Consider the following 26,902-nt stretch of genomic DNA (forward strand, 5'->3'; position numbering starts at 1 on the left):
ATTTTATTTTAGAAGGGGCCCCTTAGACACTGGAATACCAATCCCATTGGAGACACCTCATCTGAGGATTTGTTATTCTCTTATGTAGTTGATGTCTCAGCTAATCTGGATTCACAGGTTTTTGAGTTGTAATAATAACATACTGCCCTTTGAAAGTTGCACATACAGTATTTTTACGGTAGCAGGTCCTGATTTACTCTGTACCTATGAAGCAATTTCTTACAATGACAACAGGAATGAAGAGAGGAATATTTTAGTGCTTCTGATTACTGTGTATTTTTTAGTGTTGCAGGTGTTTGACATGTTGGTGTTGGGAATTATAAACCAAGACCACTGTGAATATAGACTAGAATGGTAAGGGTGATTTAACAAGATTCAAGATTTTGAACGAACATCTCGACTTCTGGTTTTGTTAGTATTTGCAAGGGTTTCTTCTGTCCTGTAAGTTTAATACGACCTTTTGTCATAACCCAAGCAGTAGAACTTCTCTGAAATAACTTTAAATAAATAAAAGTTAATAATAAACAATTTAATAAATTAATAAATAAATACATCTTCAGTTGAAGAAGAAGTTATTAGACTCTAGAATAACTGAGTTGATGCAAGATCAAATTGTTGCCACTGTTCCTCTGCACTACGAGCGACAGTAATTTCCTGTTTGTGAGGCACCCTGGTATTCTGGTCCTGAGCACCCAAAGATGGACATACCTGTGCTCTGACCTGGCACAGCTGATCTTAGGGTGTAGTTCAGATCCTAAAGAAACATATTTACCAGTTCAAAGTTTAACACATCCCAAGCAATATCATAAAAAAAAAAAAAAAAAAAAAAAGCAAACTTAAGTCCCCAAGAGAGATCTTCTAGGAACAGTTACTCCTGTAAGGTTTTTGCTACTTTTTTTCTTGACAAACAAGTTGAGTAGTGGCTTGTGCTTTTTAAAATTATTTTTCTATTTTTATAGTACTAGTAACAATAAGCTTTGCCTTTAATTCATCTTGGTTTAAGCCTTGGTTTAATGTAGGTTTCAGTTAGAACATGTGGATTTTCAAGCTCCTCTCTAAAATTCCAGTAAACCAGCTTTCTTCTTTACATCAGTCCGAAGGGATGCTCACAGTACCATATTTATTTGAACTGCACCATGTACCATGACAGGGCTGAGAGCATATTGTGGTATCTTAAAGTTAGCAGAATTACTCTCCGCGTTGGCATACTCACTGTTGTCTATTTAGCAGCTGGCTTAGAGGGACATAAACTTGGACCTTAAATAAAAGCGCTGCTGTATTTCTTACAGCATGCTTGCTCCCTTCACCTAATAGTGGTGCATCTGAGATGATTATACATTTATCACTTGTGGATATAAATGCGCCTCCTCCTTTTCCTTTCTCCTGCTTTTTTGGAATTACCAAGTACAATCAATTTCATGGTGTATCTGTCGTCTTTACAGAAACAAAAGGAACCCCCTTCTTTTCAGCTGGCCTCATGTCATTCAAAGAAATATGGTGAAGGCTCCTCAGATCTAGAGTTTGCTTCTACCCCCACACCTCCCTTGCTTTAATGATATGCATAAATCTTTCGGTCCTTCAAGCAGCAGAATGGAAATCAAACAGAAATATATTAGTTTGGGGTAAAGAAAGTTTCTTCAAGCAGCGAAGGGCCAGTTACTCTTCATCACTTCATCTTTTGACACTTTCCATAAGAGCACAAATGAATTCTGTTTCTGATGAAGAGACAAATTCAGAGGGGAATTTTCTAAAACACTTTTATGAGAAGTTGCAAGTATGTTAAAATGAGGAGAGGCCAGGGACAAAAAAACAGATTAAATAGACTTAAAGTCACGAGAAAAATTTATCAGCAAGAAGAAAGATACACCCTTCAATTTGGTTTCAAAATATGTAGCCAAAACATGGATGTTTCATCTTAAAAATAAATAAATAAAGTATGTGAAATGCTGCAGTTGTTAGTGACAAATCTGTTTGTTTCTCAGAAGTTCCTGTAGCGATACTCTCTTTAGCCAAAGAATTAGTGTCTTAACCATTTTTGATTTAAAAGAACATAGGAACATTTTCCTGAGACGTAAGGCATTTGCTATGTCTGCCTCTAGACGTCAGATGTTTCTGTATACTTTTGTAAAGATGTGGTTTTTCTTAATTAATGGTACTGGTGAAAAATCTGTAGCACAAAGACCAGCTACAAGACCAGTGTGACTAACATGCTACATGGATAAATATATCTACATTTCCTTCATGCCTAGTGTGTGTTGCCTTGGATGCTCTCAGATTTCCATTTGAGAGAGTCAGTTCAGTAATGTTGTATATCTGAGGGAAGAATATTCTACAGAAGATATCCTGAAAATGCTGATGACTGAAGTTCTCTGCTGTGTTGTGATAAGAACAGCCTAGAATCAGAAAGTTTTGCTCTGTGTGGAAAAAATGCAAAAGGCTGTATTAAGCTTATATTACAATTCCTCCTCAAGTTCCTAGCAGGAAAGCTCAGAGCAGTAGAGAGAGTCAGAATGGGCTAGAAAAATTTTTACACACTATTGTTATTTTTTAGAAATTACTCTGTAATATTTTAAATAGCAGAATTAAATCTTAGGATAAAAGAAGTCAGTTCCACTTCAGTCTTAAGGCCATTCTGTCCATCCTTGATTCTCTGTTGTTAAGCATGGGAAAATGGTCCATCCAGTCATGCAGAAGAGAAGGGAGAATGTCTGGATCACTGTTTGTTGATAGATCCAAACATTGCTAGCCAGGATGTCTTGAGATGGATGTTGTGATATGGTCAAATTGATAGTCTAGTTAATATGCAAAAGAGAATCTCTAGTGTACGTTTTTCTCTTTAAAACACCTCAGAACATAGCAAGAAATTGTCAACAGTAGAAGTACTTTTAGGTTGAGGATTACCATGTTAATTATAACAAAGCTATCACGGGTTTACAAAACACTGAACCAAATGATCACTTAATGCCCGGCTGTGATTTTCTGCCTTTTTAACTTTCAATGTCTAGTTTATATGTAGTTGTCATTTTCAAATGGCTGTTTTGAGAGGCATGTTGATGACTCTATTGTGTTAATGTCATCAATCATACAAACACTGATATTATCAGGTAAAGTTAGTTCATTAGAACCACATACATGTTCTCGTAAATAATTTTTTTTTTTAAGTATGGCACTATGCCAATAGATGATAACACTTTGGGGAAATTAATCTGCTGCCAATTATATGTATTTATAATACTGTACAAGTGTATAAAACAACAAATTATTGATGTTACTTCTGTTAAAATTACTTTTATGTAGTGTCTGATGCCCATTACCTATTAAGCATGGGTCTAACATGCAGATTCTGGGTTTATAGTGATTTAATTTTTGTTAAAATTATTCAATATTTAGAATTCATTCCATATTACTATATATTCATATGATTATGATGATGACTACCACAGAAATAATTATTTATTTAATTAATGAGATTACTTCAGGTCTAGCTTTCTGTTCCACTGCTGCTAGTATTTCATTCTATAACAATGAAACATGCGCATTTAGGGCTGGTTGGCAGCTCTGTTTAGTTTGCACTGCAAAAATCAAATGAGAAAATACTCTTTGATTTGATATATGCAATTTATAACCTGTTTATTTTAAGTAGTTGAAATAATCAAACTAGGCTTTTGATAAATGTGTATTAAGCAGAAAGGTACAAATTAAAGTCAGAAAACAAGTCCGTAGCATTCACCAGCTCTTGAATGGGGGAAAAAAAAATACATTCTTTTTCAAGCAGAAGACAGAAAAATGTCTCTGCTTTGAGCCTACCAGAAGCTCTTTTTATCGAGAAAGCATGTCTTTGGAAAACAATATAAAGTAATGCTACCCACTTTTTGGCATATATGTTCATCTGGTGCCCTTTGCTAACAATATATTTTAAGAGAATTGAGATTGTGCCTCAGATACGTTGTTGTGAAAAGAACAGGAACTAGATAAATATATTGCAGTTCATAGATAATGAACGGATGTCTGTGCAGAGCAGTCTGCAAATGCAACTTACTAGAGAGTAAAATTTATTTTCCAGCAAGACGGAATCTGAGAAGGGCTCAGCTATCTAGGCACCCACCACTGATTTTTACTGACACCGATGGGATCAGAGCCTTAACCCTCTCTAAGTTCCCTCTTAAATTGGACCATATTTAGTAACGTGCTTGTCCTGCCGTGAGATTTGGGGCTTTTCTGAACTGGGGAATGAGGAGCCAGTTTTACAGGCTTGGAGTCCTCCTGGGCAGGCCTCCTTGCCCCTGCGCCCTGCCCCGTTCCTGCAGGGGCCCAAGGCTTACTGACGACAGGCTGGTCCTGCCACCCGAGGCCCTTCCCGCAGGCTCCTGTCTTTGCAGTTGCTGGCCAGCCTCTGCTCCCGCTCGCCAGGGCTGTCCCCCGGGTGGCTCGCTCGGCCGGTGGCGGGGCAGGTGGCTCGGTGGCCCGGGGCTGGGGGGGGTCCCCAGTGGGGCTCCCGCTGCCCGGCGCCTGCCTGCCCGGCCAGTGGCAGGCCACAGGCGGGGGAAGTCTCCTGCAGACTCAGCTTTATTCTGTGCTGTATTTCTTTTTTCAGATCTGGACCTTAAGCAGCTTCAAGTCAAATAAGAAATGCTAGCCAACAGAATTGTGAGGACTCATATTGATAACTTTCCCTTACTTTTGGAGTCAGACTTGATTGTACATTGCAACTGGGGAACAGGAGGCTCCTATTGAGGAAGACAAATTGTGTCAGGACTGTTCAGCCTCCAGTCTAATATATTTTTCCTACTGCAGATAGCACTTCTGGGTTCATTATAGCTTGCTCTCATAAGTCGTCATTTCTCTCTCAAGGCTGTTATGCTTTCTGGTGTAAAGCTGATTGATGCTGGCACATTTTTTCTATTTTAATTTTACAAACTTGTCACACTGAAACTGTGCCTCATATTAGAAGTGCTTTGAAGTGAAGAGATAAACAAAGAGCTAAAATAAAATTAAGAAGGAGCACAAACAACATTTCATCTTGGTTTGTCTTTTTTTAAAAATCAGCTGAATGGAGGTAGTACCCTTGTGCCACTGTAGTAAGTCTGCAAACATAAGCCAATCAATCTAAATTGAGTTAGTGTATATGCAGTAAGCAGAAACAGGTGAAAATTAGGTTATCTGTGCCCAACTCTTTCTATTTGCTACAAACAGTGAGATATAAACTAGTTTTTAGGCCTGATTAGTTTTGTTTATTTTCAGAGAGGGGCAGAGGGAGAACGTGTGCTATATCTACCATAGTTATTAAACCAAGAAACTGTATAGAGTCACTAGCTCAGTTGTGACATTTGCAGATAAAGGTAGAAAGCCCTACTATAAATAAATCTGAAGTGAATTCAGGAGGAAAACCAGCAGCAATCCTTGGTACATTTCAGTTTTATCTCTATGAAAATAAAAAACTCAAGAGTTTTCTGTCCTTTCACTAACAAAAAAAGGAGAAGTCATTGTCTCTGCCGGTGTCAGAAATGCCAGCCAGTTTATAATCTGAAGCGTGGTTTATAACTTCACTTCTTTGGTTTGTGGACTCCCAAAAATTTTCCAATGAAGACAGTAAGCTAAATCTTCACATTTACTTTTTCTGAAGTTCTAAAAGTAGTCAAGGAATTTAGAGATCTATTGATCACATATTGAAGCCGTTGTCTGCAGCAATGGAGTACATAATACCAGTGGCATATATGCTCTCACTGTTAGAATTCTTGGGTGCACAGTTACTATTAATCTTTGATTTAAAGGGGAATGGCAAGTCTTTGTCCCTAGACCAGCCTTGAAAACATGTATCACGTAACAGCTTTTACACCCCTATAGAAGCCTTATATACACCTGTATGCACCTCTCTTTACTCATGAGATGCAGCAATTGCACAAAAACCCCATGATTTCTCTGAAGTGGCAGGGTGAGGTCCTTTCCTGAGATTGCTGTCTTACTTATGCATCAGGGGCTTGTATTCCCCTTCCCCAGCAGAAAGGTAATTGCCATTTTCTTTTTCCTGTGCCAAGAAGTATCACCACCACTGCAGAATACAAAGACCGAGGAGGCCCAGCTGTGGGTTTCTAGTCTCACTGTTAATCCAACTTGGAACTTGTTTCTCCTTAGAAGACAGTACTTATTTTCAAGCCAGTACCTGACCTGTGTCCTGGATTGTGTTGTGGGGCTCTAAAAATCAAGCCAAACACAGAACTGGAAATCCAGTGTTGTCCTTTCCACTAGTGCGAACAGGCTCATGAGCAGTAGTCTTGAGATGTCTTAAAACAGCTATGCCTGTTCAGCCTGAACACTAAAGAATCAAAGGATCCTCCTACTAGAGACAGCTAATGTTTTCTTTGACAGAGGTACTCTGTCACTCATGTTTACCAGAGAATTATTTTTAAAATGAAAGTTCACAAAATATTAACAACTTCTGCCTTCTCTGCAAGCTGAGAACCTGACAGGAATCATTCCCCAGTGCCATTTGCCAGAGCCCTGAAAGCCTTTGTCTTTTCCCTAAAGGAGGGGTTTGTGGGAAGAGCGTTTTGCTGTTAAGTTTTCTGGCATTTAGCACCATCGGTGGTCAAATGTGCCTGTTCTGCCTTTGAGAGGGTTGTGAGGATGAATCAAATATACTCTGAAATGTTCAGGTTCTTTCCATCAGACCAAACTTCAAGGTCTACTACTGTTTCTGTGTCATCCCTCACTTCAAAGATTTCTGCCCTTTGACTTTTAAGTTGAGCTGTTATTGGTGGGTCCCCTTTGGGTTACCTGAGGCTATCAGATGTCCAAATAGCCATAACGACAGAAATAATATTTGCTTTCATATGGTAAACAGTTCCTGTTTGATTGTTACAAAGATGCATAACAGTTCAGGCTTGAGAAAAAAAAAAACAAAACAAAACCAAACAGTTCAAACTTTATTTCAGTTTGCATTCAGCTCCCTGGATCCTTGCATTTGTGTTTTCCAGATTTGATGGTACTTGTAGCTGTTGGAATTGGGTACAGTGATGGGCATTCTTGCACAAAGGAAACAAATGGATCAAGTGTAATTATCCCTGAAGTTGTTCTGGTTGGGTTCCCATTTAAGCTCCAGTGAAGGTTTGCTAACTAAATTTGTCGTTATTGAAATTCATAACCATTGAAAGAGGAAAGGGTTATTTGCTGGGAGAGGATATAGCAGATGGAGGGCCTCATCTTTATTCCTCTTTGAACGTGGACTCCTTTTGTGCTTGCAACACTGTGCTGTACTCAGTTGGCACTTGAGGGAAACTAACTGTTCAGACTGGTTTTTTAGTAGGAGTTCGGCTCCCAGGCCCTTGTATTTGTGATCTCCAGGCTTGATCGCTCCATTACCATTGTACAGGAGTGAATGTGTATCGGGGAACCTCTGAGTAGCTTAAAATGCAGCAGTGCATGGGTTTAGCAGCACAGATCAGTATTATCCTCTTATTCCACTGTTTTGTCTCATGTATCCAGTACTTCCTATTAAAATATTAAGCCAAATTCACTGTGCTTTTTTTGCTGAAATTTAAAGCCCTGCATGAGATTACACATAGGTACTTGAAAAAATGCCATTCCCTCCATGATCCTCTTTTCTACAGGGAGCTACTTTTGTCTGGGATGTATTGCTTGTGCCTGCAGGATGTACCATGTTTCAGGGGTCCTAGACTATTAAGTTCATTTTCAGAAGAAAGCAGTGAATGCTTCCTTCAGTTGCTTTTGAATTTGCTAAAGTTCATCTCTGAATAAGAGGCCTTTCTTTAGGAAGTCTACCTTGTTCTTTCCTTCACAAACTTATTGAAGCTCTTTCTTTAAACCTGTTCTTTCTAGAAGAAAAGAATAACATCTTTACTTTTGAATACCTAGAACACATTACAGTGATGTGGAGCCACTAAATATGCAGATTAGTGCTCAGTCTAAGAAAGATGCAAGCAAAGTCTAGCAGCTTGCAGTGCTTTGGATTTTTATAATACAATTATAAAGTCTTCAAAAAAAGCTTTGCTTTCCTATGTGATAACATAAGAAACTTCACTGTAAAAAACATTTATAAATTTGCTTTTCTAAAAAATTTCAGTGAAGTTGGCATAGGTAATCTTGTTTTTTTAGAGTCAGATATAAAAAAAAGCTACAAAAAACAACCCACCCCTTACCCCCAGTATGCTGCCAGTCTTCCAGCATTTCTGGTTGTGGAATATTTCTATATAATCAGACCTGGATAATTCATGTTGGGTTTGTTAATAAGTAATAATATTTGAAATATTTAACTGGTAAATAAAACTGCACTGTGCTTTGTATCCAAGCGTATTGTACTGAAGTTTTAAAGCTTGAATAATTCACATACATAAAAACTTTAACTCACTGTTAAGGTCGCTCAAATTTTCTGTCAACATATTTCTTAAAATCAAGGAAATTGTAAAGTAAGGAAATAATAGTGTTTAAATCAATCTCGCATCACATGCCTTAGCCCAGAAGCATCATAAAATACTTGGTTGTACTGAACCTTGTGTCATGGTTTGAGCCCGCTCAGCAGCTAAACGCCCTGCAGCCGCTCACCCACCCTCCCCGCACTTGGGAATGGGGAGGGAATCAGAGGGGCAAAGGGAGACTCACGGGTTGAGATAAAAACAGTTTAATAACAGTAACAGAATAATACGTTGACAGTATCAACAGATAATGTACAATACAGCTGCTCACCACCTGCCGACCAACACCCTTCTGCTCCCAGCTGGCGATCCTGAACACCAAGGCCCCACAGCCACACTCCTGGAAGTGAGAGCCCTCCCGGCCCTCTCCTGCCTTTATATGGTGAGCACAAGGTCACATGACATGGAATATCAGCCAATCGGGGCCCAGCCCTCCAGCTGTGCTCCCCCCGCCCCCGCACACAGGTGAGGGCACTGGGCCCTGGGGAGCCCCTGGGGTCTCAGGGTGCTGCAGCTCCTCCCGCTGCCAGACCAACGGGAACTCTAGGCCAGCCCCAACCAGGACACCTTGTCACTCCTTCATGCATCTGTCATGTTCCTCGCTGTCTGTCACAAGCATGGTCTTAACTGACCTCAGCCCTCCCAGGTGGCCATAAAAAAAATTACAGAATTATAAAAATGAGGAAATCTGAAGAAGGTGGTTTGCAGTTTGGGAGGGATGAACTGCAGGAGAGATGTATTCTAGAAGTCAGGAGAGGGGTTTGGATGGTCCTGTAACTTTCACAACGTTGGGGTTTCTGTGGGGTTTTTTATTGTGTTTGTTTGTTTATTTTGTTTTGCTTTGTTTTATTTAATAGGCTACTTCTGCTTCACATGTAAAACAGATCTGTTAGCCATGTTTTTCCAAGAGCACCTTCACTGTGGTGGCTTAGCTCATGAAACAGCTTTTCACTACAGTTTGCTTCACCACCTTCAGTTTTGTACTATTGTCTGAGGCAAACTGACACAAACAGGTAACAGAGAGCAAACAGCTCGGTCCAAGGCAGTTACGGAGTACGGTGCTAATTGGATACCTTCATTTAGTGAACCATAATGGAATGGCAGTCTTGGAAATAGCAGTGCAGCTGAAACTAGAGGTTTGTAAAGCAAAGCTTTCAGTTTTTCAGTCTTGCTGAGCATGATCAAACATCTTCTGAGGATTAAAAGAGTGTGTAATTTTTGAATTTCTTAGCCTAAAAAGAAGAAAGAAAACATTGCCTTTTATATCTACTTGAAATGTTTCTAAAAATTTTCAGAATTCAATGGAATACTGAAATGAAAGCTGCATGCGTAAATGTGAGCAACATTGTTGTCTCTCACTGGGTTAATTATTCTGTAGAGGACTTTGTAACTTGCTGAAGTGCTCAGATGTGATTTGCTTTGGTTGAGACCTAACTGAAAAGTAGTAGTAGTGAGGTGTTGAGTTGACATGTACTAAAAGTAGTTTGGGACTTGATTTACTTTGCTATTTGGTGCCATACTTTTGGTTTCTGAGTTCTGAGGAACTGGTAACAAGGGAGCTATTTTGTCCCAGCGTGTAGTTTCTCTGTGTATTTGAAACCATCTTGAGCATCTTCTGTGGACAGGTTAGGAAACGATGGAGCAGTGGAGTAAAGACATGTGAGAAGACAGGTTAGCTATTTCCTTCCACTTTGTGGCAAACAGTTGTATAGTAAACATGCCTCTGGGATTTTTTGTTTCTGTGAAATCATTGATATAAGTGAGAATGTTCATTTTAAAACTGGAACAAACAAAAATTGCTAATTTCTACTGGAAGACCTTTTTATTACCAATGCTTCTTATCGTACAGTTTTCTCCTATTTTTCTCAAAAGTGAAGAAACAGTCATTCAATTGAAACAGGCATATTTGTCCAGGAACACATGAAAGAAATAGGAGAATTGATAACTTATGCTGTTTTCTGTCTTTTGGAGAATTACTCATTTGTTTGTGTCACCTGTCATGCTCACTTAAGCAACAGCAATGTGTTCTCTGACCTTTGTTCTTGCAATTAAAGATGCTGCTATTAGTAAATAACTGTAGTGCACTTAAGTCCACCTGTAACCTTAAAAAAGCAATTTCTGTTGATAAATGTAACTTTATAGTGTGAAAATGAAGTTACTTGTGTGATTTCCTTTGCTTATTTTCTTTAAATGATTAAAAAAAAAAAATCATGCTTGAAAGAGTTCTAACTGTATGATTGTCCCCCTCATAATCTGATCAGTAGGTAAAACTTTACTCTTTATAATATCCTGAGCTTAATTCTTCTATATGCCTTTATAATTGCTGTTCTATTCTATTCCCAATGAATATGCTGATACATCTTTGTTTAAGATATTTTGTTCACCCTGTTTTTGTTCAACCATGTGATAAATTCTGTTTTCTTCCACTGCAATTTTTAGTGCTGTCAAATTATTTACTAACCATCACTGTTATTTCAAGATATAATTAATTATTTAACATGAAACCAGATCATTTTATGAAAGGTTCTTTTCTGATTACTTTTAAAAATCCTAGGAGGGGTTGAAAATACCATTATGTTTCATGAGGATTTGTTGGAAATAACAATATACTCTCAGGTGGTCCGTCCCTAGTTTAAATTGCCTGCTAGGTTTAAGATAAGCCAGTGATAGTAATGTCTTGGCTCACAAGAATCAACTGAGGCTTATTAATATTATCCACTCATAAATTTAGGGTAACACTGTGCCTGTACTTTCAGATCCTAAAATAAGGTTTTGTATACAGTTGCACAGAATTAAAATGCTGCACAGTTGCCTTAATTTCCATTGAGAATTGGGATCAAGATCAAGGGCTTTATGTAGGGCATTTTGTTTTCTTCCATTTGGATGCAGACAACTCTCAATTCCTCAAAGAGATTCAGACAACATTTTAACCCTTTTTCACTTCTTTGATGATGTCTGGGTTAAGATGTTCTCATGGTCCCTTAAAAACATCTTTAAGACTGATGGCCTGTTTTTCCTCTGACAAGCCCTTTCTTAGAGTTACATTTAAAGTATGGCATCAGAGAAATTTAGAAGTATCTCTAGTCTGGTGTTTACTTGTCAAATACAGGCCTGGCAGGACTGATTTTTGTTAGTTTTTTTCTTAGGCCATCATGATGGGTCCTTGGCCACAGTGCTGGGGAGATTTTGTTGAGAATAAATGTTGGCAATTTAGTTTGGAGAATGCCCAGAGCCAAGGAGGGAGTAGGTTTTGTAGGAGAAGTAATTCCTTCCCATATGGAGATACATTGTGAGACTTCCATAGTATCCTTGTGACCAGATACAATTTTGGAAGAACCTCACCTGCAACTTTTATATATATATACATACACACACACACACAAACACATGTATATACACAGATATAGATACACATTTCTGTATACATATCTATATAAATATAAAAAATGTATTTTGATAATTTAACATCTCTTAAAGTGTGGAGAAAATGGTTAAATATTAGATATCTACAGGATGATGCTCAGACTGTTACCAATAAGCAACTTAGACTGAAGCAAGCTGGTAAGTCTTTCATTAACTCAATGCCTGAATCTTCTGAAAAGTAAATACATTTGCAGCCCACAAAGTTAAGGGGGAATACTTAAATCCCAGCAGGACTGACAGTGCCTTTAATCTAAACAGGCAGTGTAATTTGTAGTACCTTGTGTTCAAGGGCTGCATTCCAAGCTGAGGAAGCCCTGCACTAATCACAAACTGATTCCCTGGGATGCTGTGAAAGCATCTTGGGAAAACACTGAATGAGTGGGTCTCTGAGAGCATTCAAGTCCTTGTCGTGCTATAGATTGAGTCTCTCAAGGGACCCTGATCTTTGATTTATGTGAAGATTTCTGATTTCATGGAGTACGGTGGGCATGTTTGCTCTCTTAGCTTCTTAGTAAAGCGTTTCCTCTGTACCTTTTACATTCTTGTTAAGTCTTTACCCTTTCAGAGTGCAGCAGAAGCTATATTTCAATACCTGTTGACTGCACCATATTTTCAAGAAATTAATTATTGTCTCAGCTCTTGATACCCATATGCATTACTGTCTGTCTGTATACCACCATTAGACAGAAGAAGGGGGTTTTGGCCATTGCATTAGTGCCTAAAGGGGAACATATACTGCAACATGAGATGTGTCTGAGAGTTTGCTATTCATGTTCTTTAATTGCTGATGTCAGTTCCGTGTTCAACCTTTGACAAGGGCAAGCGGGGAAGGACGTGCACCTCGGACACCTGGAGAAAAAGCTTCTAAGCTACTCTGTATGCTTCTGTTTATTTCACAGAGAGTGGGCTCTGTCGGTGCTTAATTAGAAAAGCAGGCTCTTTTTTTCATGTTCTTCTGCTTAACATGGGTTGGTTAATCAGTGTTTCTGTGACACCTTTTTTTGACAGTTTATACTGTTGGCCACTGTATTGTGCAGAGGCACCTGTGCATACTGGACTGTAGGAAATGATGTAACTGTTCTACAAAGATTTAGTCAAAGCTAAAATATTCATCTGACTGCACCATCTGTCTTGTGTTCTCTCCCCTCTACGCATTCTTCAGGCTCCAGCATTACTTGCACACACAGAGTCACATTCAGATTGTTGTCTGTCTAGTTCTGCAGTGAGAATGTTCTAAATATTCATAATGTTATGTATATATCATGCTAGGTGGCTGTGTATTATTAGAAATCCTGGGCTTTAAGCACACTGTCATCCGTTGTTCAGTAAACACAATTACATTGCCCTATCTTCCATCTCTTCTCTAATGAATCCATGCTAATTGATTAATCAGTGCTGTTGCTTCGCTATGATAATCCCATATGAGGAACAGTAGTAACATAACTAGCAATTACTAACATACGTTGTACACTGAGAAAAGCATAATGTCATACACCCTAAGTGGCAAACCCCGCTCGGGAGGAACAGAGCAGCGCCTCGGCCAGGCCTCGCGCTCCGCAGCACAGCTCGCTCTGCTGGGGGTGGGCCTGGCTCTGGGTGGCCTCTGAGTGTAAGCGTGGCCCAGGGGTGGCTGGCACAGGGAGTACCTCAGGCTAACACCCGTTAGCGGTGTGTTACCAAATGGCATGTCAGAGACGTGGGCAATGTGACCAGCTGTATCTTTTTCAAAGTTTCATCTGGTGTTGGTTACTGAAGTGAAGAGAGTGTCTTCTTGACTTAAATACGTCTATGACAGTGACTTCAGAAGTGAGATAAGGAGCATTCTTATACCATTACAGCATCTTACTGATGTTACTGTTTAATATCCAAAGGAATGAGTAGAGATTTCTGATCTAAGACACAGCTTAACGTTGGATCTCGCAGGATGTGAGCAGTGCTTAGCAGGGCAATGGATGGTAACGATTTGGTTTTCCTTGCAGTTACAGTCAGCAGAACTATGGATTCCTGTTGACCAACCTAGCTTGTTTAAGGTGTCGCATTATACGCTCTATTCATAAAGAGAATTAGCAGCAAATTATCAAATACAATCTTAGGTGCAGTCCCTTTTTTAACCTTGAAAATGGGTGGGGTTTTTAAATTTTGGAAACCATAGCTGTTCACTTGCACTCTCATTGGTGGTGATGATGAAGATACACATAATTTTCATTTGGATGAAAAACACCGCTAAATTTAATAAAGGATTTATTGCAAGGATTAAACATGCAAGGCAGGCTAAAGTATCATTTGTATGCTCAGCTTTTAGATAATACACAATCTTGAGAAGCCTTTCAGATAATATTGAGGGCATATTGGTATAGCAAAAGCAGAAAGTTTTGATTCAGTAGTGCATTTACATGTGTGAAGTTTTTGGTGGTGTTTTTGGTGTGTTTTTTTTTTTTTCCCTTTTCTGTATTGTGTATTAGTGGTGTGGGGGTTTGTTGTTTTGGGTTGGTTTTTTATTTTTTAACTGTTCAGAATTAATAGTTTTATGTGGTATGAATCAAATCCAGATTTTATTTATGGGGGAAATTGTGATGTGGCATCATACATAAGACTGTCTAGGTAAGATTTAGGTGTTCACTAAGTAGTACTTTCATGAAGAAATTATCCTGATGCAATGTTGTCCTGGGTTCGGCTGGGACAGAGTAAATTTTCAGAAGAAGCTGGGAGGGGTCACAGCAAGGACAGCTGACCCAGACTAGCCAAGGGGATATTCTATACCGTGTGACATCATGCTCAGTATATAACTGGGGGACCTGGCAGGTGGGGGATTACATCTTGGGAAGGGGCTGAGCATCAGCTTCTGGGTGGTGAGCAATTGCATGCTGCATCACTCGCTCTGTATACTCTTTTATTAGCATTATTGTTGCTACTATTTCTTCTCTCCTTGTGTTGTCCTATTAAACTGTCCTTATCTCAACCCATGAGGTTTTACCTTTTTCTTCTAATTCCCCTCCCCTACTCCCCCTTGGGGGAGCGAGCGAGCGAGCAGCCACGTGGTGCTTAGTTGCCACCTGGGCTTAAACCACAACGAATGTATAGTGGTTTCAGAGATTTTTCATTTACTTTTAGAAAGGAATGCAACCGTTTCCTCTTTGTAGAAATAAGAAAGGAGTCAAAATACAGATTTGTAGCTTGCAAACCTCCTGTAAAAGGTTCTGTCAATTAAAGATCTTGGGAGGCTTAGAGAATTGAGTCAAGCTAAGGAAGGTAATGCTGCTGTTTTCTTGGTCTGAGGAGATTTGGTGGATTTTCTTGTAGAAATGTGAATTTCTTTCCTATTTTTGCAATGTTAATTGCCCAGTGTCAGTTTCCAACCAAGAGAAAGGATTAGTGTGCATTTGTAGAGCTAATGATAGTGCACTTTTTAAATGGTGCTTGTTGCCATGGGAATGCTTACAAACAATTTGTATAGTAACTCAAATGTGGAAAGGTTGTGCACTTTGTTTGAACACAGTTTTTTGTCTCTAAGTGGGTGATACAGAAGAAATCACAAGTTTTATCTTGGAAGCACCTGCTTCTTCATTGCCTTGCACTGCTAATAGCACTGGTAAACTTTTTCTGTAAATAAAAGACCACACATGTATTTGTGGACAGTAAATTTAGCAATAGCCCTTAAAATATAATTAAAACACCTGAAAGTAAATCAAATATGAATAATAATATCCTAGCAGAATCTCAGGATCTATCTATGTGACCTCTAACACCTAGGCACAAGAGTAGTCACGTTTCAGGTCAGCCAGAATATTTTTAAATGCTCTTAGCATGGATGAACTCAAGTTAATAATCTTGCTGAGATGCAGATAATACTGGCTCAGGCACACTGGCCTCCTAATAGTGCTTTGTAGTGTCTAGTTGGCTTGCAGTGCAGGCAGAGAGCTGGTAGGCAATTAAAACCCACATCATAAATGGGTAGAAAGCTAATAAATGTATTCTCTGTTTTAAAGGTGCCAGTGGTCATATGGCTGGCCAGTTACTCCATCCTTTCAGTAATTATTCCAGTATTGATAGCTCCTAAAAGTTGTGAACACATTCTGTATTACTTATGTTTCCAGTAGTTTTTTGGCTGGTGTGTGGGTGGTTTTTTGTTTCTTTTTTTTTCCCCCCTTACTGAAACATTTCTTTTTACTTCAAGAATTGATTCTTGGCCAGTAGAGGTGCTAAATCCAAATATTTATCAATATGCTATCAATGCTTTTAAAAACAGCTTTGGAAAATACATTGCTCACACCTCACCTTGGAAATTCTTAAAATGTTGGGCTTAAGTCCAGAGTTTTATGTGCAGGAAAGGTACTTCTAGAGACTTTTAACTGAGGCAGTTTTTCCATTTTTCTTTTCCTCTCAGCCCTACACAAAGGGAAGTACTTAGGCACTCAAGCTGCACCTCTTCCTTCCCTTCACCCATGCAAAACAACTGCCAGGAAAGCTGTGAACTCCAGTACTGTTACAAATAGTGGAATTTTATTTTTTTTTTCCTTTTGCTCAGTGTTAGAGAAGTTTTTCATCTGAGGATTCTTGAAGTTTCATGACCAAAATTATATGTAACAATTTTGTTCTCCAGGTCTAAAACAATCCTTGATGCTCTTAATAGTAAAAAAAAAAAAAACTTAAATTGGGAGTAGGTAGGGCACGCAGGCTTAGGGAGAACATTTTGAAGGCTGGTTGAACATTTCCAGAAGAGCTCAGTGGGAGTTAAGAGCTGAGAAACTGGGTGATGTAGCTTATGTCCCTGAAGAACTGAAGCTCCTGTGCTTCCTGGGAGCTGTGTTTGATATTAACAGTGTTTTACCCATGTAGAAGGCAGGGACTTAAAGGTACATGCTGACTTTGCACCAGTGGTAATTAGGAGGGCAGAAGACGTTGCTTCCCGTGCTTAACCCCACGAAGTACCCTTCCCCTGGCCTCTCGGTGTGAGTGCCTTCTTCACCACTGAGAATTTGCCCTCTTATTCTTTTGACAGAAGATGTTGACTAACATAGTCTAATCTATAGCTTAGCTATAGCTAAGGCATAAGCAATAATTTTGAGAATACGTGTGTGTGCATAAGATGTTAATCTCTCGCTTTTCACGATGATACTGAGTACGTCAGTTGAACTGCACATGTGATATAGTTGCTTCTAATCTGCTTCAGTGCAAAGTCGCCTGGAGTTTTTGGACCTGCCAAGGAAGGGGCGTTCAGGCAGCTTGTTTTTTGCATTGAACATCACAGTGTTTGTAATACACAGTTCAGCTGAGAGTTGTTAGCAAACAAGTTGAGGAAATAATTTCTTATTCCAGACTGATTCCCAGGAGAGTGTCTATTTATGCCCTTGATTTAAAATACCTTTTTAAGTGCTAGGACCACAGCTCACTGCAATATTCAAGAAACCCATTGGTAGTTGAGAGGGGGGAAATGTTGCTGTTGTGGTTCCTGAAACTGTCATGTAATTACTAAAAGCTGTACTATATTATGGCTTTTCTTTGTGCTCTGCTAATTAAACATGAATCCACTTGCATATTATTAAAAATATCTGAAGATGTACAGCTATTCTTATGTTGAAAAATATCTTTTACCAGACCAGTAGAATACATTTCAATTGACAGCATTGAAAGAAGCTGTATGATTCTTATTTTCATATTTGTTGCCTGCCTAAAGATCATCTTTAGCAAGTGATTAATTGCATTTGTAGATACTGCACAATTGCATCAATTATCCATTTCAAATGAATTTCATTCTGAATAGTTGAGAGGATGATGTAGTTTAATCAGTAAGTAAAATGGAAGTATTGTAAGCTGTTTAAAAATACTTATCACGTTTTATGGAGGCAGAGTGATTTAAATCAAGCAGACCGCTGGAAAAATAATATGCACTAACAAACACTAATATTTTTTCCTTCAGTTTAGCAGCACTTTATTAACTTGTTTTGCATTGGTTTCCATCCTTGATGTGTTGAGGATAGTGATGCTGTGGGGATGTTAGATGGTTAGGAATTTTTCAGTTGAGATAAATTAGCTGTGGTTATAAACACACTGATTAAGTATGACAGCTTGCATGTCTATTGATCTGCCTTCTCTTTCGGACAAGCTCTGTAATGTTTAAGAGCATACTGAGCAACTTACTCAATTTTCTATTGTTTGGTTTTAGAAGGACGTTTGAAGTTGCATGTTAAAATATCTAATGTTTGAATGAGTTTTGTGTAACTCACTGAAAGTTGGTATTTTACAGTGGATAATGTTTAACCTATTCAGAGCTTCTGATTTTAATGTTTTTCCCCAGTTAGAATTTTTTTCTTCCTGCAAAGGTGTTTTAAGAACAGGTTTCTCCTAACTGATAACTTGTTACATGCTTCACTTGTCAGAGTGTGCCCTGGCCTTGAGATAGCCGGATTCTGTACTTCATAGGTAATAAAGATAAAAATAACTTTTCTTAATGTAGGGTTGTAGGGCCACAGCTTTAATTAGGCCCATTCTGGATTTAAGGCCAAATGGGGGGAATCTAGATACTGATTTTAAGTCTAAAACATTTTTAAGACTTGTGGCTTGCTGCATTCTTCTTTTTGCAGTCTGAGGGTGACAGGAGTATCATATTGAAGGGCACTGGTTATTGTGGTCGAATGAAGTTTCTTTGCCTTTTCAGAAACGCGCATACACACACAACTGATGTTGTGTCCCAACAGACCGCAGTGAGCCATGGAGAAAGAATCCTTTCTGAGTCACGGCTATGTACAATTGGCCAGAACTTGAAGGCAGCACTGTATCTAACTGCTGGAAGTTACATCAAGATATGTGTAGCTTTGGTTCAACTAGGGTTATCATATTTTAACCTGTGCTTAGTTGTATTATTACTGAATGAAAAAGGGCCTTTATTTGTGTTCCTTGGGCTACATGGTCTTGGGGATCATCTTCTGTATGCAATGTAAGCTGTTGCATTTGTTGCTGTAACTAAAAGTAAACACCTTTATTTTGTAACATGGACTAGTTGGTTCAGGAATATTTATGAAAGTGCTGATTTTTAAAGCTAAAAATAGTGCTATGGCTTTTTAAACTCATTCTGGCTGTCAGAGATGCTCACATGATCCTGAAAGTGTGGCTAAAAATGTTCAATTTTTAAATATGGTAATTAAAATTGTCTGTTGTGAGAGCAGTAGATGAGACATTTCCTGCATTTGTAAACTAAGCATCCTTTTCACTGGCAGGTTTCCTTGCATCTGACTGTGTGTTATGACGGTAGGATCTGAACTCCCACTGAACCTCCTTGGAAGAAGGTTTGCTGTTGGCCAAGTAGGGAGAGCAAGCTCTGCAGCTTGCCACCCTGCTCCGTGACCTTCTGCTTTAGGGTTTGGATACCTTTTCTTTGTTTTCAAGAGCTGGTGCCCTTGGGGAATACAGTGCTGTAAACTGGAACTTCAGATGTACATTTTCACTTTTTTAATTTCATCATTAAAAGAAAGTTTCAGAAAAAGATACTTTCCCTTGGGTATACCAGACAGCTTCAGTCCTGATTTGCCCAGATACCATGGATATTTCTTCTACTAATAGATCTTACTTATTTTCTTCAAGTTTATTGCTAATGTTTGATGACAATTTTATACTCCAATTATACCCTACACTCAGAATTTTTTGCAGTTGTTTATGTAGACTTTCAACTCTCTAAATTTATCTGGTTCTAAGATTTCTCTCATGTTGGTTATTGTTTAATAAGATTTTTTTTCCAAATAGAAGAGGATGGTTTTTACTATGTATCTTTTCTAAAAAATTATACATTTGCAATTTTATACTGCCTGCAAACTTACTTCTTGTCTTATGTATTCTGAGCCTACTAGGGAGAATTGAGGTGATTTAGGGCCCATTTATGGCCACTGGTGGCCCATGAATATTTCTAAAGCTGTCTTACTGGGTTAGGTGGTATAGTCCACTCTTGGGTGAATGTTCAAAATTTTGCTGCAGAAGCAGCTCAAGAAAAGATTTATTTTTAGCTAAAATGTAATGCAAAATTACATTATGACCAGAGTTTAGTTAGAAAATAGATATAGTGCAGTTTTTTTAAGTTACGAAAATCCAGGTTTTCTAGGTTGCGGTCATTGTGAAGAAACAGAGGAATGGGGCTGGTCAGTACCTGACTGTCAGGGCAGCCATGTGCTGTGTTAGCTGCTCAGGGCTGCACCCTTTGTTTGAAATAAAAATGGCTGTTTTGACCATTTTCAGTCAATTCTGCCTCTCCCTCTTTCTATCCAGAAACTGATACATTAATGTCTCTGTCCAAAAGTGTCACTGTTGATTTTTTTCCCAGAACATTTAGTGGTTTTGTATGAAATGAGCATTATCAAAAAATCAAGAAAAAAATGAGAATTTCTCATACTCCCTAACCTCAGACCCGTGACTGACTCCATCATATTTATCGTTGGGGCTAATAAATGTCCATGCTGACTGTTGAATTGAGAAGACACTGCATGTTCATGGAGTAGAAAACATTACTGGTATATACTCTGTCACTCTCTCTACTGTTACACATACACGTTTACTTAATTTGAGAGCTGTCACATAATAATTATGAGACATTTCAAGCATTTGGGTTACAGTTGTTTGCAGAAGGCTATTATTTAATAGGCTCTCTCTCCTGCTTCAGTCTTAATTTGAAGAACATGCTTTTTGCATCACTAAGAGAAATTGTCTAACTCAAATTATCCCTATGTAAATAAATTTTTAAACTTCCACTGTTCTTAGATTTATATGCTATCTTGGCTTTTCTTTTTATCACACCATTTTGGATTTTATTCCTGTTTTCTAAGTGAAAACTGCAACACTGTCACTGTAAAGCTATTAGAATGTCAGCTGAATTTGAGTCAAGTTTTGGGAGTCAGTATCATTAATTCCTCTATTGTAAAACTGACAATCAGTCTTTGAAATATGAACAAGAGATTGAGAATTTTTGTGTGTATTGGATAACTGTCTTCTAATAGCATCTTTACCCTGTGCACTGCTGCTTTGCTATCATTCTGCTAGTTGGGCAGGAGATGATCTGTTTAAATTTACTGTGCTTCTAATGGAATGCTGAAGTACGAAAGGAATCTGTCCATTTGTAGTGATTGTTACGTGACTGGAGCTCTAATGTCATTCTCTGAGAGCTCAATTATAATTTCAGTGTTATGATTCATGTTTCCTTGATCAGTTAAGCATTTAAATATATCTGGTTTTGTGTTTACTGACTTGAGCATGTGATAATCTGTGGTATGTGTGAGCACTGTATGCCTTCAAATCAAACCAGGCAGTGGTGTACGGGATGGGGGCTGTGACTCTGAACTTCCCCCTGTGGCATTTCTGGTCTCTCAGCACACTTCTGTCCAGCTCAGGAGAGGATAGCTTTTCTTTACAAGCTTCTACCCTGAAATTAAAAAAAAAAAAAAAAAAAAAAGGCAAGCTGTAATTGTGGTTACAGACTCCAAACTTCATCCTCTAATTCCTCACAGGGTTTTTTCTTGTGGAATGATGAAAATGTGGGAGTCAGGCACCTCACGAGGCTGGACCATTATTTTCCGACACAGGAATGACCGTGCCTTCAAACATTTATGACATGTTTATAAATCTGTTCTTGAGGACCTCTGCTGAAGGTTTGATACCCCTAGTACCTATAATCATCCTCTTATGCATCTACAAGACACTTTCTGCTGGTCTGGTCTTTAGCAGAAAAGCAAGCTGTTGGCTGCCATCTTTTTTGTAAGAAGCTCTTACTTATCTCTGAGTGTAACCGTGCCCTTACCAATGTTGTGCTGAATCACTTATCAAATCTAAGTTGTTGATCAAAAAATGGTTTCTTGTGGTTTAAAACCTGTGAATCAGTCAACAGAAACTTGAGATGAGATTTTGTTCTGAACATCAGTATTTGTCATTACTGTGAAATCTGTTTCCCAAGAAGTGGAGATGGAGGACAAGTATGGACATAACCTCACTACAGCAAGAACAACAGTAACTAAAAGCCTAGAAATAATGTAGTTTATGCAGACTTGTGTTGCCTGCAAGAGAGCCTTTAAATAGCAAAACAGTTCTGAGGCATGAGTAGCAAGTTCTGTCATGCACTGAGCAGCACTGTGTTGCAGCCAGTGTCTGGAGGAAAAGAGAGTCTAGTTAATTCACAACCCAAAATCTGCTCATGGCTTGGCTATTTTCAGCCTTCTAAAAAGAAGAGCCTTTGTAGCACCAGTGTTTTCAGTGGTTAGCTAAAGGAGGTTAGCTTTGTTGGGAGCATTATTGTTAAGAGGTTTGTCTGCTTCTGGCATCTGTTGCTACCAAGGCGATATCTTTTTTCAAGATGAAGTCAACATATGAAGGCTGTGTGTCAGATTTCTGTTGCTAATGCACTGCTTGAGGTTGTTTTCCTGATTTATGAGGTTAGTATGGAAATATGCTTCATATAACAAGAATTGCTCCTTGACATGTGGTTCCACTGTGAAAAGTGATCGGAAGACGTGGCACACATTCAATACACGGTTTTTAAAATAGTTCTGCCATTAGTGACAGAAGTTTGCTTTCAGTGAGCTATATTGGTCTTGCAGTGGAAGCCAAGTCTGTTGGCTTGTGCTCTGATTAACACACAAAGAGAATCGCTACCAATATTATAGGTTCAAAAGCGGTATGTGAACCAAAAGGGGATCCAGCTTGATTTATATTCCAAGGTCTGCTTGCAAGGCTGGTCATGATTCTTTTTAAAAACACAAAGCAGCCCGCTCTTGCCCCCAACTCTCTTGATACTTATAAACTGAAAATACATTCTGCAAATCTTTGAGGGACTGAAAACACCACACCTTTAAAGCCATTCTTCTGAGTAGAGGCATCTTTTGAGAGAAATTGGAAGTTTTAATATACAGTGTAGAGCCTTTACTGAAAATTAGATTACATATCTAGTTGGCTTTGTGCTTTGGAATTAATTTATAACATTGCTACCTTTTGCCTTGAGACAACTTGATATGGCAAGTATATACATTGGAAAACCGTACCACTGCAACAACAAAAAAATAATGATTAACTTTAGGCATTATCTCGTTAAGATCAAGCTCTGAATTGAATTCTCTAAGTGTGTTGACAGCTGAAGATTTATGTCTTCCAGCTATATTCCTGTTGCAGAGTTGGCAGAAGTGACCTCTCCAAAGAAGGCCTTTGTTACAAATTTTGCTCTGTTTACAGTATTGCCATAAGGGTCACACTGAAGTACAGTACATTAAAGCTAATATATCACCTGCTGACAGTGGTCTTATCTCATTGGTATCTCTTTCCCTCTCCCTGTATGAAAAAAATGCAAACATTAAGAGTCTAAGGATCACAAAAAGAAAGTTAAGTAATAGTTTTCAAGAGCTTTAGCATTGATGTCAGGTCCCTGTGTGTGTTGTATTTTTGTGTCTAGCCAAATGGTTACATAATTTCTTTTTCTGTGAAGTTACTGTGAAAATATGTCTTTACCAGATAAATGCTACTAAGGGATAGAAGGAGCAGAAAAAAAGCCATTGGGTTTTTCCAAGGTCTGTGGAATCTATTGCGAGAAAGGAGGTAGCTCAGGATGGGGAAGAATGACATTCAGGTTAGATAGACAGATAAGGAAGCACTACCAGGAGCTTCTCCAGTGGAAGCATGGTGGGAGTCTGGTGTGAGGAACGGGATTTTAGATACCCTCCTGCTTCTCCAAATGCTGTCACTTACACTGCATACAGAATGGGTCTTTCAGTCCTCACTGTCAGTGAGATGTTGTTACTTATGTCTTGTTTTCTCTTCCAAATACTGACTAAAAATATAAGTACAGCTATTGTTCTGTATGCATAAATATGTATGTAGTTTCAAAACATGCTTTAAAATCTCTCAACAGGGTGCTTCCCAGGTATCATTTCAGGATGGGGAGATAAACCTCACTGGACCTGCAGAACTGTTGTTAGCTCAGAGGGCCCGGCTCCATGTCAGGTAGGAACATCTTCTGTTTGGTGCTGACTCAAATGTGGTTTATCAACATGCAAGACAAGACTGACTTCTCATTCCAGCTGCACCTGGGAATCTGCATTGTGCTCATCATCATCATGCTTTCTTCCTCCTAGTCCCTTTCCCACCCTAAAAATGCACTCAATTCACATACTGAAGCACATATTTGCACATGACAGTCTTTTACCTTCATTGATGAATATGAATGATTTTATTGTGGTGTTTGTAGGATAAGGCTAAGGGGGTAATATGCTACTACTGTATACCCTGGTTTTTGCTTTCTACTCAGTCCTGCAAGTATTTAATGTCTTAAGATAGAGGATGTTCCTAGGCAGTATATTATATCTCAATATATAACCAGTCAGCTGAACCATATAATCCGAAAATGATCTTTTTCAGTTAAAATGTCACCTCTGTTTTTGAGTGGTAAGGTTATTACTTTGCTATATTCAGTAGTAGATTTTATATCTATGTTTATACACTGTGAAAACTATAGCCAATATTTGCAATATTTCCCTGTGCATTGCCTCACTAGAGTAGTTAGATGGAATGCATCCTTTTCTTCTCTTCATTTCTAACAAACCAGAGATGGCCAGTGCTGTTATAACTGAAGGTGGTAGTGGTCACATTGATAGTTTGGGAAATAAGTTTTATTTTGACCAGTCTAAATTTTGAGTGAAACTTAGGTAAATACATAATCTACATTGGAAGCCAATACAGTAAAATTTGAGAGCTGCATAGCAGAAACAAGAGGAAACTACATGTTCTCAAGAGGTTTAGTAATGAGCTTTGGGGTTTATTGTTCCTGAAATCCCAGCAAAAAATCTAAGTGACTGAAATGAAATTAATAAAATAATTTTGCAGATTTCATTTCTTACACCGCAATTAACAAGCCAAGCTGCAATACAGTGTCACAATGTAGGTCAGTCAGATCCTCAGTGGCGGTAATAGAGGATTTGACCTGGCAAATTTAGAGCAAAATCTTTCCATACTGCTATTCTTCTGTCCCACCATAAGCTTAAATTCCAGTTTTGCCTGGTGATTCAAGTTGTACTGAAGTCATGTTTTTATGTAGGCGAAGGAGCTCAGTCCTTTGTCCAGTATGTTATGTTTGTTGCAGAACTGTAGTGGTATCATAGCACATTGTGTAATGAAATTAAGAAGCGTTATGTGGCAAATTTCCACAACAGCTAAAATGTCAAAAGTCAATTCGATTCAATTTTAATGACAGCAATTAATCATTTGCTATAATTCTGCACCTTAGAGGTGTTTGTCAAAACAGTATAAAATAAAAGCAACTAAATAAACAATATCTGCATGCCTTAATCTTAGAGCATTTATCTTCACAAACATCTGAAAAAACCCAAGTGTTAATATTCCCATTTTACCAAGATGAGATCTGGGAAAGAGACATGAAGTTATATAGCTAAAGCCTGTGGGGAAGTTTGCAAGAGCAGGGACTCTAACCTTGGTGGTCTTCTGGGCCATGCCAGAATTTTGGTAGAAGGATCCCCTGTCCTTTTAGAGCATGTCAAAAATTAGTCTCTTCCATGTAAGAGAGTTAATTTCTTAATTTTTCTTGTTCTTTGAGTCACCATTTAATTTCTCTTACGGGAGTTTTTTTTGTCTTGGTAAGGCTGTGCTTTTCAACTCATCTGTCTGCATTTTTCCTCCTTCTTGGAGGCCTCCTCGTCACCTACTTTGTATGACATTTTGTAGTTTCTTCTCTTGCCTGCTGGTGCTGATACATATTTTTAGAATGGTCTCATCATGAAAAGGAACTGGAGTGGTACTCTTCCAGCTTTCTCTGCACCTGCCAGGCCTCTGAGTTCATCAGGCAGGTACAGAACTTAGTCGGTTTAGTTGCTAATGCTTATTTCCTCTTTATGGAATGTTGCTAAAGACTTCTACAGATTGTTTCACCTGAGGTAATTATTATGCATTACCAAATATATGCACTCATTTGTCTCTTCATCCGTTAATTTGTAATGGGGATTAATCAGGCTCTGTGCATGTTATGCTCATATTTACTGCTGTCCTTATGCATTTACTAGGGTGTTTTAGATCATGTGAGTCCTCTTAGGAATTTTCTGAGAGTTTATTATTGTTTATCAAGTTAAACAAGTCATTGCTTGCATTCGGGATTCTTCAGAAGCAGGTTGTGATTCTCATTTGCTTTTAATCTCCATAACTTGATTTCCAGCGTGGCCACTGGAAACATCGGCAGTGAGAAAGACCTCTGTGATACTTCTCAGAGGTACTCGGTTTTCTGAAATGGCCAGGTCTTCTCTGGCATGTTGCAAAACAGTCAATAATAAGCCTAGATTTCTGTAGCTCTTTTAGGATTTTTGCTGAGATCTTCAAAATGTCTTGACAGAGGAGTATGGAAGGGAAGGTGATAAAGAATATAGATTGGGGCCCACTCAACCGATGCCTGAGCACCAGTGTTGAACAGACAGGGAGCAGAGAGAAAGCTGGCCAGAACAAAGCATTCCCAAGAATCTTTCTGCATTGGTTGTAATTTTTTTTGAGATAAATGAGTTGTCTTAATCTGGATTGAGATCGATGCATTAAGGAGGAATACTGGTCCAAAAAAACCCCCAACCAACCCAAACCCAAAATAAAGATAAAGGAACAGTGTTTCTTTAAATACAGGGTCCCAGTAAAATAATTCTACCAAAATATAACTTGTTTGTGCTTCCTGTGTCCTGAGGAGATTTTTAAAAACACTACTTTGCCTGCAAGTGTTGAGATGGGTAGTATGTGGATTTTGTCCTCAGAATAGTGAATTATATTCAAGTTGTTTTGAACAATGAATTTAAGAGGAATTGAAAACACATTCTTTTGTAAAGCAAAGTTAGTTGGTATTTCTGTGAAATTAACTGGAATTTCAAAAGTCAAAGAATTTCAATTTTAAGGCAATTATTTTGATTCTTATATGGCTTTTTCTTTAAAATGGAAGGGTTTGTTTTTCCAAAAGTTTGTTCATTAGGAGTAATAGGTTTATAATGTAAAATAATGAGTCACTAGAGACCATCTATCTTACTGGTATCTTAATTTGATTAAATATAAGT

The 26,902-nt window shown here is 38.5% G+C and overlaps 1 protein-coding gene across 3 annotated transcripts in view; it reads left to right on the top strand.

Annotated features, from left to right (window-relative positions):
• The window catches only part of PARD3B (par-3 family cell polarity regulator beta), a 432,753-nt gene that overhangs the window by 164,355 nt on the left and 241,496 nt on the right, over positions 1 to 26,902 (top strand). For all 3 annotated transcript variants that reach the window (XM_042783978.1, XM_042783979.1, XM_042783980.1), the window contains exon 5: positions 23,722 to 23,813. In XM_042783978.1, the coding sequence (XP_042639912.1) occupies positions 23,722 to 23,813 (92 nt within the window). The remainder of the gene's footprint in view (positions 1 to 23,721; positions 23,814 to 26,902) is intronic.

The sequence above is a fragment of the Tyto alba genome, unplaced genomic scaffold (genome assembly GCF_018691265.1).
Source record: "Tyto alba isolate M040663 unplaced genomic scaffold, T.alba_DEE_v4.0 Super-Scaffold_7, whole genome shotgun sequence".
Taxonomy (NCBI): domain Eukaryota; kingdom Metazoa; phylum Chordata; class Aves; order Strigiformes; family Tytonidae; genus Tyto; species Tyto alba.